The sequence below is a fragment of the Chelonia mydas genome, chromosome 5 (assembly GCF_015237465.2).
Source record: "Chelonia mydas isolate rCheMyd1 chromosome 5, rCheMyd1.pri.v2, whole genome shotgun sequence".
NCBI classification, from domain to species: Eukaryota; Metazoa; Chordata; order Testudines; family Cheloniidae; genus Chelonia; species Chelonia mydas.
This window is the reverse complement of record NC_051245.2, coordinates 13,124,321-13,139,364: the sequence shown is the minus strand read 5'-3', so window position 1 is coordinate 13,139,364 and position 15,044 is coordinate 13,124,321. Positions and strand designations below refer to the sequence as shown.

Below are 15,044 nucleotides of genomic sequence, written 5' to 3'. Positions count from 1 at the left end.
GCTATGAAAGCAGGAGATTCCATTTGGCAATGATATGTTTTCAGGTGTTCTTTTTCACAGATACCATGTGAAAGGTTATTTCATTTAATGTCAGTGGCTGGAGTCATGCACTCAGTGTTATTGGTGCAATCTCATTCTAGTTAACAGGGATCCACTGGTATAGAGTGAGAGCAGAACCAGAACTTCCTGGGTTCTCATTCTGGCTCTGCCACGCCAGTCATTTAACCTCTGCATTAGCTTCCTCATCTGTAAAATTGGGAAATTACCTACCTACCTTTCAGGGATATGGTGAGGATTAGTTTATATTTGGACAGCCTTTGGAAGATGTAAAATGTGAGGTAAGTGTTACTGTGTGGCTAACAAATTTGAGGTCAGAATTTAAAAGGAGATAATACATTCATCAATTTATTTGGGCCAAATCCTGAAATCTCTGTTAATGGCCAAACCTTGCTAGCCTTATTCTCGTATTCACGTTGAATTATTCATTTGAGGAAGGCAAGAGAGATTTGGCCCTCACTCAGATCCTCCATTGAAGTCAAAAGGGCTTTTCCCTTATTTAGAACTTCATAAAAGCCTGCAGGACCTGGCCCTTTACTTCTCATTTTCTTAGCCACCAGAAGGTGTTTGGTTTTGGAGAAAAGCTTGTTCTTCCTACAGTGAGCTCATAACCCTGTCCATATGGCATCAGGATCCCTTGCTGTGGAAGTATGACACGCGGTCATCACAAACTGAGTATGATGACTTAGATACGGAAGCCAGTAGGAGAGAAAGCTCTCGTTTAAAGACCCACGTCTGACAATGACACTTAACTATATTTTAAAAATCAGCACAATATATCTAATGAACCGATGCCCCAATGGTAGAGTCCCCCTAGGGCAGGACTGAGGTTGCAGACATAAGTAATGGAGCATGAGCAAGGAGATCTTGGAGGTCAGGGAGAAGAGGTAACTTGACAGCAGTTGATCGAAGAGCTCAGAGTTACACTAGCCAATGCACGAGCATGGTGCCAATTCCTCCTCTCAGTAGTGAACTCAAAAGCTGCACAGCTATAAACAAAAGCATGAAGGAGAAATGAAGGTTAGAGAGGAAGAAAGCCTTAGCTAGTCAGCGCTGGAAGGCCACAGTACAAATCACATTTCTTTTCACTATTGAGAGTCATAAGGAAAGAATCCTCTTCCTGCAATTGCAGCTGTAGGTGTGGTCTTAAGACCTGCGATTTGATGCTAGAAAGAGCCATCAAATATTAGATAACCAAAAGTGACCTGAATGTACATAGAGTAGTATGTAAACAAAGTGTATAGGGTACCACTATGAGAAAATCTAACCCAGTGTGTTTGCATCTTTGGGCATGTTACAGCTCCTGTACGTGTACTGTATATTTTGATATCGTTTGACCCATTTTGGACTTATGTGAAGATTCATGTATTTTTGTTTCAGTGTGTATATTTTTTGCATCAGTGTGTATTTTCAGTTAATTGGTGGTCTTGGGGCTGAGAGACATAAATTACTCAGGTTTCCAGAGATTGGGGGGTGGGGGGAGATAAAATAGAGAGAAGTGATATTCTGGGCATGCATTGTAAAACTTCTTTGAAGTAATGGAAGAATGATCATTGTTCTTGGGAAGGTAGAACATCGAGCCCCACTGGGTAAAGGGGATTGCTGTTGAGTGTCTGACAGTGAGAATGTGCACCTGGGTAATCAATAGTTTAAAACAAAATAAAATGTACCCTGCTGCCATTTCTTAGAGGTCTGTCAAGTTTAGACTAACGAAGAGAACAGAGAGGACAGATTTCTGTCATGTTATCTATTTGTGCTAATTATACTACTTGAAAGCCTAGTGCCCTGTCAGTTGCAAGGAATTGCATAATTCAGAGTGGGAGTTAATAGGCAGAACTTGCACTTATAATATAGTGAGTGGGTGAAGGTACAGTGCCTCTCCTGGGAAAGTACCGCACACTGCAGTTCTGAAGAAAGAGGCCTACCTGCGTTTCAGCAAACTGCCTCTATTAAAAGCAAATAAATAGAGCAAATGCTACAGGGGAGAAAGAGAGGCAAACAGGATTTTAATACGTGTTTAATAGATACCATTTCAGTGATTCTTTAAATCGGTGACAGCTTGGCTCTGGAGACTGGATATCCCAAAGCTAGAGAGCTTCACCTCTGGGTTGATGGTTCAAATCCAGATCAGGGTCATAGTCCATGTGATGGTTGTTCCATGGCTTGCTTGAGACGAGCTGGTTTTAGATCAGTTCCTACTGCATCAACATCTAAATCACAGTTCGCACCCTTTTCTGGCAGTCGCACCAGAAAGACTAATGGTGGGGCTGGCATGGAGACTGAGCCACCTTCGCCCTTTTACAGGTGGTCCCTCCAGGTTCGGCACTGAAGCACCCTGTCAGGATAGCATGGGGAAGCTTGAGCTGCCTTGCTGTGATGTACACGCTGTGTAGCTAAGCAGAGGGCTTCAGTCTCCAGGCATCTCAGTCTGGCCCTTTCCATAGCCTGGGGGCCACGGCTAAAGGGGTCTCGGACCCCCAGATCTATTTCTGTCTGGTGGCACCACGGAGGGAGCCGGTTGGGGCATCATGTGGGAACAGCCCTACCTGTGTGCTGGATTCCCAGCAGGTGAAGCTAGAATCAATCCTGGCAGGGGGTGCTGGCTCCTGAGTGGCGCCTCCTGGGAATGGGAAGTGGGGACCCTGAGGTGATGGAAGTGGGGAAAGGACTGTCTTGAGGGAAATGAGGGGGAATCCTGAGGTGATGGAGGGGGGAGGTGAGTCTGGGGGAGGGAAAGCTCCTGAGGCCCCATGTCTGGCAGCACCAGGGGTCAGGAAGGGGGCAGGGTGGAGCAGGATGTTGCTGGGGGAGGGCCCCGCCTGCATGCCTGCCTGCTGAATAGGGCTGGCAAATGTCTAATCGCACAAAACCGAACACCCTTGCCCTGCCCCTTCTCTGGGGTTTTCACTGGGCTGGGGCAGGGGGTTGGGGTGTGGGAGGGGTGCAGGCTCCGTGGTGAGGCCAGAAATGAGGAGTTCAGAGTGCGGGAGGGAGCTCCAGACTGGGGTAGGGGTCCAGGAGGGGGTGAGGACTCTGGCTGGGGGTGCAGGCACTGAGGTGGGGCTGGGAATGAGGGGTTTAGGGTACATGAGGGGGCTACAGACTGGAGCTGAGGGGTTCGGAGTGCAGGAGCTGAGGCAGAGGATTGGGGTGCGGGCTCCAGGAGGGAGTTTGGGTGCGGGAGGGGGCTCATGACTGGGGCAGGGGGTTGGGGTGCAGGGAGGGGTATGGGTTCCAGGAGGGGGCTCAGGACTGGGGCAGGAGGTTGGGGTGCAGGGAGGGGTGTGGGTTCCGGGAGGGGGCTCAGGACTGGGGCAGGAGGTTGGGGTGCAGGCTCTGAGAGGGAGTTAGGGTGTGGGAGGGGGTTCTGACCTGGGGTTGGGGGTGCACTCCAGCCAGGAGGCACTTACCTCAGGCAGCTGCCGGAAGCAGCCGGCATGTTCAGCTGCTAGGGGCAGGGGTGGCCAGGCGCCTTCATGTCCGCAGGCGCCACCCCTGTAGCTCCCATTGGCCATAGTTCCCGGCCAATGGGAGCTGCGGAGTCAGTGCTCGGGTGGGGGCAGTGCGCGGAGCTTTCCTCATTGCCCCTGTGCCTAGGGGATGCAGGGATATGCTGGACGCTTCTGGAAGCTGTGTGGAGCCAGGGCAGGCAGGGAGCCTGCCTTAGCCCCACTGCACTCCAGACTGGACTTTTAATGGCCCAGTCAGCAGTGCTCACCAGAGCCACAGCGTCCCTTTTCAACCAGGCGCTCTGGTCGAAAACCAGACACCTGGCAACCCTAACATCAAGTAATACTGTGGCAGGCGATTAATCTGCGAGCAGCAAGAGCAACGGGCTGGAGCAGAGAGCGGGGCCCAGCCCTGCAGGCCAGTATGAGGTGAGTGTTGGGAGGGCTCAGCCCCCCAAGAAATATGTTCACCAGCCGCCTATGTAGGAGCCAGTCCAAGGAGCCAGGCTGCAAATCCCTTGTTCCCACAGGATCCCGCTGAAAGCAATGAGGCTATTTGAGAAGCGAGGTGCTACTCAGTGAGAATAAGGGGATCACAATATGGCCCTCTAATCTTTTCAAATGTTATTTAATGGAGTTCCTCGGTTTATAAATGCAGTACTATTACTGGGGTTTCCTTTCATCCTGTAGGCACTGTTTAGTTTTAGTATAATCCCTTCCCCCACCCCATTCCCCCTGGTTTATAACACATCCTTTCTTTTCTCGGGCTTTTGGCTTGGCTGTTTGTGTAAACAGTAAATGATCCAGGGGGATCTCTGGGACTCAGGACATTTCATACATAGCTCATAAAGTGCCATCTCCCTCTCTGACGGAAGCCAGCTTTTCCCCCTGCAGGATTACCATATGGTAACGTGAGCTGTTTGATGTCGGAGCTGGGGTTCTCTAATTTAGAACAGCACGGGAAAGAAGGGTGTTCATCTGGATTTTAACAATTTCTTTCAGTCTCCAGGGACTTACTGTGTATTCTGTTCATTCGAGGTGATATGCACCCCTGTGCAGAAGGCCAGCACCAGGTCCACACACCCCTTGTGTCCCCCATAAGCCCTGATGGACTGAGTGGTGCCTACCTTGTGGTGGATGTTGGCATGGCCTTCCGTTTCATCCTCTAGCTGTGGAGTGAAGTGCGCACATTCAGGGTTGCACTCTCCTCTCGCTCACAGCAGTCTAAGTAAGGAGTGACTCCGGTAAACTCAATGGAGCTGCGCTGTTGAAAATCTAGTGTCAGAGGAGAATCAGACCCTCAGTTTATAGTGGCTGTTTTGTACTACAGCAAAATACTGTCATTGATCACTCATCCTGCCTTACTGTGTTACCAGCGTTTCCTTGAGAGAATGGAAAGAACAGATGGCAGAGGCCAATGGGAGAGAGGAGTGGCTCATGTTCATACCCATTGCAAGGACAGGCTGTGTGTAGGGTGACCTGCTGTGTGTAGGGTGACCAGACAGCAAATGTGAAAAATCGGGACAAGGGGTGGGGGGTAATAGGAGGCTATATAAGAAAAAGACCCCAAAATGGGGACTGTCCCTATAAAATCGGGACATCTGGTCACCCTAGCGGTATGTAAGGGTAACCCCCATGAATACCGTGTGGCTCTTTGTCTCCTGCTAGTGCTCAGACCATGTAAAGAGCATTATGAGTTTGCTACTATCTTTGAGATGGGTCCTTTAGCTGAGGAGTTTTCAACCTTTTTCTTTCTGAGCCCTCCCCCAAGACATACTATAAAAACTCCATGGCCCACCTGTGCCACAATTGTTTGTTCGCATATAAAAGCCAGGACTTGCGTTAGGGGGTAGGAAGCAGGGCAATTGCCTGGTGCTTCATGGGTGCCCCTATGAGGCTAAGTTGCTCAGGCTTTAGCTTCAGCCCCGGGTGGTGGGGCTCAGAGCCCTGCGCTTCAACCCCGCATGGTGGGGCTTTGGCTTTCAGCAAAGTCTAATGCTGGCCCTGCTTTGGGGCCCCCTGAAACCTGCTTCTGGGCCCCCAGGGGCCCCAGACCCCTGGTTGAGAACCACTGCTTAAGCAGTGGTGAGCCATGCTTTTTAGATCCAGAGGGACTGGGTTCAAATCCCACAGTTGACCCAGGTGTCATTAATACTCAGTCCATGGGCCTAGCTATATGCAGTGGAAGTGCACTGCATCATGCCTTCAAAAACAGCAGCAACATGTGGGGCTTGGTGGTGTCTCCTGACTGCAGTCTCAGTCTGGTAAGAGAAGCTGTGTACACATAATAGTTCTGTGACCAAAAAGATGTGATACCAACACTGATTCCTTATCGAGTTAAGATACATTGGCATGATTTAAATCTAAGTGTGTCCCCAAAAGATTTGCACTGGTTTAACCAAATCACCTGTTAAATCAATGTAAAGTCAAACTGGTGTAACTTTGAATATAGGTGAGGCCCTAGACACACTTACCTTCAGTTGACTTCTTTTGGAACTGTGAGTGCTCATTACTTCTCCAGATTAGATGTCCCAAGATGAGTTCCCAAAAATTAAGGCACTTCTTACTGCTTGAACTACCAAGAGAAGTAACTTTTTCCATGAAAGTTTCAAATGAACAGTTATTGAAAACTTAGTATTTTGATGCCAATTTACTTAAAAATAATGTTAAAAATGTGTTAGGAACCAACCCACATTCCAGTTCTGATCCCAATATATGGCCACAAAGTGGAAAACCCTTGTACTTTTCTTCCTTACGGAAAATACAAAATACATAGTAAATGAAGTCTGTAGTTATAGATACATAGTGTTTAAGGCCTGAAGACAACATTATGTTCATCTAGTCTGACCTCCTGCATAGCACAAACCATAGTATTTCCCCAATAATTTCTGCATTAAGCCTATATCTTCTGTTTAGGCTAGAGTGTGTCTTCTAAAAGATAAATGATTTTGATTTACTGACTTCCAGTGATGAAATGGTACTTAAATATTTAGGCAGATAGGGAGATTGGTTTGAAATCATCATTCTTCCTTTGGTAGTTCCAGTATGTTTTCATTAATTTGGTAGACAGCATGGGCTCCCTCTGGTGTCTAATTTGGATATCTGAACTTTAATTTAATTTGCCCTTTCATCCCAGCCCAACGAATACGGTAGGTAGGTTTAACTTAGAAAGCTGTGTTTTCATGTCTGTGTTAATCAAAAACTTGATTATCAGTCTTATTTGTGATGTAGATTAGTAAATCCACTTAAATGATTAAATCCACTTCTTACCATTTAAATTCTTGTTTTCTACATTAAAGGGATCTCAGATCAAAAACATGTACTAAGGGGGAAAAAACCCCAAAGAAAAGGTCAACTGCTTAAAATTGTGATATTGACAAGGAGAACCAAACTCAAAATGCTATTCCTGTCATGTAGAAATTGTAGCTTTCATCCTAAGAAAAGACACCAGGGGCAGATCTTAAAAAAGTACTTTGTGCCCATCCAGGCCTCTAAATGAAGGGGGACAGATATTCAGAAGTGTTCAGCCCCCAGCAGCAATCCACTGCTGTCCTTGTCTTTAGTGGGAGCTGCTGCATACTGACCACTTGAAAATCTGGTGACTTCATTTAGGTGCCTAACTGGGAGCTGAGCCGTTTTGAAAACCTGGCCACTTATTTAAACTGGCTAAATGGAAAGTGGTGGTGGGAGCTGTCTCTTGAAAATCTGACCATTAGTATTTGAGTTTCTAAAGGGACAGGGACACTTGGCCCATGTGGCATTTTGCAATCACAGATGATCATAGAATCATAGAATCATAGAATATCAGGGTTGGAAGGGACCCCAGAAGGTCATCTAGTCCAACCCCCTGCTCGAAGCAGGACCAAGTCCCAGTTAAATCATCCCAGCCAGGGCTTTGTCAAGCCTGACCTTAAAAACCTCTAAGGAAGGAGATTCTACCACCTCCCTAGGTAACGCATTCCAGTGTTTCACCACCCTCCTAGTGAAAAAGTTTTTCCTAATATCCAATCTAAACCTCCCCCATTGCAACTTGAGACCATTACTCCTCGTTCTGTCATCTGCTACCATTGAGAACAGTCTAGAGCCATCCTCTTTGGAACCCCCTTTCAGGTAGTTGAAAGCAGCTATCAAATCCCCCCTCATTCTTCTCTTCTGCAGACTAAACAATCCCAGCTCCCTCAGCCTCTCCTCATAAGTCATGTGCTCTAGACCCCTAATCATTTTTGTTGCCCTTCGCTGGACTCTCTCCAATTTATCCACATCCTTCTTGTAGTGTGGGGCCCAAAACTGGACACAGTACTCCAGATGAGGCCTCACCAGTGTCGAATAGAGGGGAACGATCACGTCCCTCGATCTGCTCGCTATGCCCCTACTTATACATCCCAAAATGCCATTGGCCTTCTTGGCAACAAGGGCACACTGCTGACTCATATCCAGCTTCTCGTCCACTGTCACCCCTAGGTCCTTTTCCGCAGAACTGCTGCCTAGCCATTCGGTCCCTAGTCTGTAGCGGTGCAGTGTTTGCTTTTGTGTAATAACTTTGCTCTATCCTGGGGCCAGACCTTGCAGTCCTAAAAGGGACAGGGAACACTGGCATTTGCTTCAGGCATGCTTCCCTTGATAAACAAAGCTATGTTTCAGAATCTAGCATTTGGGGGCATTGTTTGTAACCTTTGTTATTTTTGTCCTTGTTCTTCCTTAGGTACTTTGAGTTTTATGAAGGGCCTTTGGAATACAACTCCACCAAATGCCTGGAATTAAGACAGGATATCATTGAGGTGAAAGTGCTCTCTATGTAAGTATGAGCAATTGCTTTATAAAATGGTTGCCCTGTGTGATACAGAGAGCAGTGGTAGAGTGCTAGAGGGGAAATATATAAACCCAAGGCTAATTAAGGCGTGGTTCCCTGTAAACTAGGGAGGGTGGCTACAGGTTAATTGGAGCACCTGCCGTCAATTAAGGCCCTGTCAGGAACCTAATAAAACCCCCTGGTTCTGGCAGTCAGGGGGAAGGAGAGAGGACTGGAGCTTGGAGGTGTGCTGTGAGACTTGAAAGATCAAGAGCAAACCCAGACCCCTCCCCCGCTTCCCTCCTTTACCACCTTCCTGGGCCACTAGCGGGGCCTTCAGCGCCCCAAGAGCAGGGGCAAGGGATGGCATCTTAGCCCCCACCAAGAAAAGCGCAGGACCCACCATACTAACATCAGCCATCTTGTCACACCTGTCAGACGGGTTACAAACACATGTATAATGAGGGGGCCAAAAACACGTCTCCAAAGAGCAAGGCTTTTGAGCTTCCATGTCAAAGTAATGGGGATTAAGAATTTGATCCCTAGTGTAAACAATGAGGTTCTTTCCATTCATTTCAGTGGGCTTTGGGCCAGGCTCAGTGCCACTGTCTGAATTTTATTAATATAAGGAGCCCATGTTTTCATCTGTAATAGCCAAGTAATTTAAACAATTCAATAGCATAGCACGATTCTGTCATTTGATCGATGCGGTATCAGTATTCTGTCTTGTATGGTCCCACAGGTACATCAGGAAATATATCAGTTGCCTAAGAGGATTATACATCCCTGAAAAGGGGTTTTAAAACATAATAAAAAGGTAAAATAATAACTGGTGTAAGGACAAAATTCTCTTCTTCAGTCCACAGTGCATATTCCTTATCTTCACTATAGGCCTTCTTAGTGCCTGCACAGACTCCCATTGATATCCAGGGGAGTTGTGCTCATGAAACAACTGCACAAGAGGTAAATGTCCATGTAGCAGCTGGAAGCGTGCTTCCCAGTGCAGGCAGACAAGCGCTAGTTCTGCTCAAGCTGGTAGCAGCTTGAATACAAACCTGCCTGGACTGCCTGGGTGCATGCTCGGGTGGCTAGCCCAGGCAGCTGCCTCAGCTATCTTTAGCTACACCGCTATGTTTAGAGCACTAGCTCTTCTGCAGGGGTTGGCAACCTTCAGCATGCGGCCCATCATCAGGGTAATCTGCTGGCGGGCCGCGAGACATTTCATTTACATTAACTATCCACAGGCACGGCCCCGCGCAGTTCCCAGTGGCTGTGGTTTGCCGTTCCTGGCTGATGGGAGCTGCGGGAAGCGGTGGCTGGTCAAAGTAAACAAAATGTCGAGCGCCCTTCAGTGGATTACCTGATGGGCCGTGTGCTGAAGGTTGCCGACCCCTGCTCTAATGCATGCCTGTCTACCCACACTGAGAATCACACTCCTGCTGCAATGTAGACATACCCTATGACTGAGTTCTAAGCTATGGAGCGGAGGAGTTTGTCCTAGAGAAAGTAACTTAAAAGTCTTCTCTACAAAACTGTAACAAATCCTGGAGAGATTCCACATGTAAATGAAAAACAGCCCAGGTATTGGTTTAAACAATTATTTATTATTAAAAATAATGTGTCACCTTGAAAACAGTGTTGCAGTATGGTCTTCTGGATAGAGCATTGGATGGGGACTCGGGAGGCCGGTCCCAGCTCAGCCACTGGCCTGCTGGGTGACTTTGGGCATATTACTTCAACTCTCTGTGCGTCAGTTTCTCCACCTGTAAAATGGGAATAATGACACTGACCTCCTGTGTAAAGCCCTTTGAGTTCTACTGATTAAAAGCACTATGAAAGAGCAAGGTATTATTATTGTTAAACACAGATCAAGACATGTTTCCTGTCCTGGGCCCCAATTCAGCTAAGTAGCTAAGCAGGTGCTTAAAGTTCATTTACTTCAATGAGACCACTTGTGCACTTAAAATTAAGCATGTGCTCAAGTGCTTTGCTGAATCAGGGCCTTGAAGAGCTTTTGTTCTAAGACAAGACAAAGACAAGATAAAGCACCGGCTGGCAGTTCAGATGAGGGAGGGTTGTGGGGATTAATGATGATGACAGGAAAGGAGGAGGGACCCAACACACACTACTCTTCGGATGTTTCTGGTGTGCTTTTGGTAGCGTGATAGGCAGGTCCATGCCAAACTCTGCAGTTTGCATTCTTTACATAAGGAAATATATTGGCACTCTCAGTTGTCCTGTGTGGTCCACTGCTACCCTCTGAAAGGGAGTATCTGTAATGGACATAGTTATAAGAACAGTTTTCCCCTTACCCTCTATCTTTCATGTTTCTGACATGTATCACATTTGGCCTTTAATACATGATCCTGGACAAAATGCCTCCATCCATGGGTGGCGCATGAACTGCCCATTTGAGGAGGCTAGCCCCTGAGCCCATCCCTTCTGCCTGAGGCCCTGTCCCCCTCCCCCGCCACAGCTCCGAGTGCCCCACCACGGTGGGAGGAGCCCCGCACCAGCCACCCTGAGTCCTGGCTCACAGGCCGGCCCCAACCGCCGGCTCCTCTGTCCCAGCCCTGGGCTGCCCCGGCCAGCCCACCCCAGCCCCAGAGAGCTGTACAGGCGGCCCGAGCACCCACACCAGCTGCCCCAAGTCCTGGGCCCCTGCCCTAGCCCCAGCCCCAGCCCCTGCCTGCTTCGGGGAAGAGGAGCAGCCTGGGTTGTGGCCACAGGGGAAGAGTGGGAAGCAGGAGGGGTCCTCCAGGCGGGGCATGGGCGGGCTCCCCTGGCCTGTGATACCCACCCCCGTGCCTCCATCCACAGCATATTCCAGCCCCAGACAGGCGTTCAGTGGAGAATCTCAAGCAAAGGATGAGCAGGACCTGAAGACTTGGTTGCTATCTGAACATTCTATGGGACTTACTGGAGTCAATCTTGCACTTGCCTTGGGGTCAAAGAAAACCCTGCGGCTGGTCCATAAAAATATATATATATATATATATATATATATATATATATATATATATATATATATATATATATATATATATATATTTAGCCATTGCAGCAGTAGGCCTACATGGGAGGAATTTCCCTACAGCTCAGCCACTCATTTATCACCTATTTGTCTGAGGGACTGGGTTCTCTAGGGGTTAGAGCAGGGTAACTTGGAATTAGGATTCCAGGATTCTAATCTCAGATCTGCCACTGACTTTAGTGTGGGACCTTGAGCAAGATGTTTAACCTCTCTGCCTCCGGCTGCAAACTGGAGATTGTAGTTACTTATTATCTGGATAGTGCCAGGTAGTAGTTACTTTATAGACAGATATAAAAGACAAAGTTCCTGCCTCCGGGTGCTTAGAGCCTCAGTGATAACACTGACCTATTCAAAGGCCTGATTATTGTTTGTAAAGTGCTTTGCGATTTTCAGATGAAAAGGTGCTCTAGAAGTGCAAACAGATGAAAACAGACATCTAAAGCAATAGCAACAGCACTTTGCTGCTACAGCTCTTCATGAATCTTGGACGTACATCTCCCTCATGGACTCTGCATTGGTAGCAAAGCTGGCTGCTGCCTTTCCCCCTGTAACTGGCACTGGATGAAGGACATTGGCATAGCAACTTTGTCTACTTTGCTGACTCACAATGCTTAAAAATAAATAGTGAGAATGGGAACAACTTGCCAGGGTGCGTGCTGAAGGTCGTGAGTGCTGGAATTGTGTTCTCTTATATTGATTGCAGGGCACAGAGAAAATCACCTCTCTGTATCTTATCCAGTGGCACTCAGTTGTAAGTGGATTCCAATTTAATTGAATAGAATGAGCCTTGGATGTTCAGTTATAAATTATGTGTATTACTGTGGTATCATAAGCTGTTTAACACAGCAAAGCTCTGTTTGCCACGCTGGGTTCTTCTAATGTGCTTGTGGAATATTCTTTTCCCCTTAGTTATCCCTCAGGAATAATGGAAGATTTCCAAATTAGCATGCTCCGATGGGCCACAGAAGGTACAGTATGACCTAGTTCTTTAAGAGTGACTTCCACACTCTGGAAAGTCCTAAATTACACCAGTGTTAAATATAAAGCTATTCTTAAAATACCCTTGTTATTTTATTGAAAACCAGCATAGGGAGCATTCAAACCCCTCAAACCCAAAGAGAATGCACGAAGATCCAGCAGCCTCAAAGAGACCTCAAACTTCATCGAAGTCCAAAAGGGGACATCACATATCCATTCTACCTAGGTATTTGTGAGTTCTCAGTCACCATGATATCTAGGTGCCAGATATTGTAGCTCACACATGAACTCGTCTAGGTAGGTAGGAGCAACTTCTGGAGCTTTAAGGTAGTCCATGGTGCTGACCATTGAAGTCTTCTTCCTTTTCCCAGAAGATATGAAAGACAATCTTCTAATGTCAAATCTATAGACCAATCTGGCTCAGACTCTTAGCAGAAGGCTATTTTATGTTCTGCTCCATGAAATAACTGAGCAGTAAGAACTTTCCCACTCTTAAGTACATTTTCTCTTGGTTCCCCCTGCTGAAAGCTCTTTTTTTTCCTTATTGGAGTCTGCAGAGATGCCATAATGGTGAGGCTCTGACCTCCACAGCTGCCGGCTAATATACTACACATAGGATTATGGCTGCGGTGGAGGGACAGGCAGCAGAGAAGCTGGGTTGTGAGGCAGAAAGTATGTGTTACAGTACATCCAGGAGCAATGGCATGAAGTTAAACAAAAGAAAATTTAGGCTGGATATCAGAAACAAAAATTCTTCCAAGTGTTGACTGTGGAATAGTTTCCCTAAGGGAAATGGAGAGAGTCCCATCACTGGAGACAATTAAAACTAGAGTGGACAAAGCACTAGCAGAAAATACAGCTGGGAAAAATCTTTAACTGGAAGAGGTGCACTAGGGGCTTGATCCAACCTCCCTTAAAGTCAACGGGGACTTTTCCCATTAACTTCAAAAGTAGTTGTCGGGTCTTAGGCATTGCCTGCACTGAGGACATGCTCTGGTTACAGCCATCAGTGGCCAGCCACCAGTGTAGCTACCCCAGTGCATCACTGAGTGTACATCTACATTTGAGCTGGGAGGCGTGATTTCCAGCTCGCATAGACTTACCCATGCTAGCTCTGCTTGAGCTAGTGTCTAAAATTAGGAGTGTGTCTGTGATGGCACAGGCAGCTCCTCAGGCTAGCTGCCCCAAGTACAATCCCACCTGGCCCCTGTGTACACACTTGAGTGGCTAGCCCAAATCATCGCCCATGCAGTCACAGACACAGTGCTGTTTTTAGGTTCTAGGTCAAGTGCAACTAGTGTGGGTCTGTCTGTGCAAGCTGGGAATCACAGCTTCCAGCTCCAGTGTAGACATACCCTTAGCGTAGATAAGCAAGGCATCTATCAGTTTCATTTGGCATCAGGATCACTTACTTAGACTGAAGCTGTTTGGGACAGGGGTCTTCTTTGTGTTCCGTGTTTGTACAATGCCTAGCTCAAAGCTCTGTGACTAGGCTCCTAGATACTACAGCAAGATAAACAATCAATAATAATAATTTATTCTCCCAGTTTCAAGCAGGGTTATGTTGCAGGGGTGGAAATCACAGTTTATAGTAGTTTTACATGTACATTAGGAGTTTGCACAGGTGCAGCTAGCCTGATGGCTGAAATTCCTAGTGTGGACAAGGCCTTAGAGGAGAACTTGAGGGCTTATACTTTGAGAATGGGATTTTCAAAGGGTCTTGAAGAAACTGGGCACCCAATTCCCTTAGGCCCATTGAAATTCCCAGCCCAAATCTTTTCCAGATCTTATCTCTGTGGTTCCATAAATTAGCCATCATTAGCAAGTGGAATCCAGAAAATCACACACAAGGGATCACCTTGTTTTTTAAACATTCTGTTTCTCCAGTTTTCTTTCAGAGTTGGAGGAAGAGAATCTGAAAGTATAAGTGTGATTAAAAGAGAAACAGGCATAAATAGGATGTGTGTATTGACATTAACTGCCACTGCTTAATCAGACTTCAGGGTCTGTCTTTAATGTAGATATATAACATTCATAGTCTAGTGGACAGGACACTGGACTTGGACAGTTCTGGACTGTTCCTGTCTTTGTTACTGACTTCTGCATGACCTTATGCAAGTCACTTCACTTCTTTGTGCCTCTCTTTCCTCTCCTGCCCTTTGCCTGCCTTGTCTGTTTAGATTGTAAACTCTTTGGGGCAGGGAATGTGTTTGTACAGCACCTAGCATAATGGAGTCCCAATCCTGACTGGGGCCCAGTAGGCACTACTGTAGTAGAAATAATAACAGTAAGAGGAACCATAGTGTCACATTCCGGGGTGCAGCCCAGACCAGCGAGGGGTTGTGCCTCACCATGCTTTGCTGCTGTAGCTCCCAACTTGGGCCACTCACAAGCAGCCTGCCAGCATGCAGGTCACACCCTGAGTGTCTGTGTATAACAGTAGCCCTCGTCTAGCACCTCTGATCCCATCAGCCTGTCAGCAACACACCAATTGCACTCTGGCTTCCAGTAACCTTGGTTACTACTTGCAGGGTGACCCCAACATACTCCCAGTCCCTAATTTCCCCCAAAATGTGTGTTCTGCACTGTCCAGCCCTCTCCTGGGCAGTTCAGATATTAAAGGTCCGTTGCCCCTGTAAAGGGTCAATAGTCAACAGTTTGCTACTTTTAACTGGAGTTACCAAATAGTTCGGTTTACATACAACACTGGATTTTTTTAGATTAAAAATAAAACAAG

General features: G+C 47.0%; 1 protein-coding gene across 4 annotated transcripts in view; it reads left to right on the top strand.

The window, feature by feature from the left end:
* Positions 1–15,044, top strand: part of ST8SIA5 (ST8 alpha-N-acetyl-neuraminide alpha-2,8-sialyltransferase 5) — a 75,117-nt gene that overhangs the window by 36,043 nt on the left and 24,030 nt on the right. For all 4 annotated transcript variants that reach the window (XM_007055171.3, XM_043547394.1, XM_027817530.3 and 1 more), the window contains one exon: positions 8,209–8,301. In XM_007055171.3, coding sequence (XP_007055233.2) covers positions 8,209–8,301 — 93 coding nt within the window. The remainder of the gene's footprint in view (positions 1–8,208; positions 8,302–15,044) is intronic.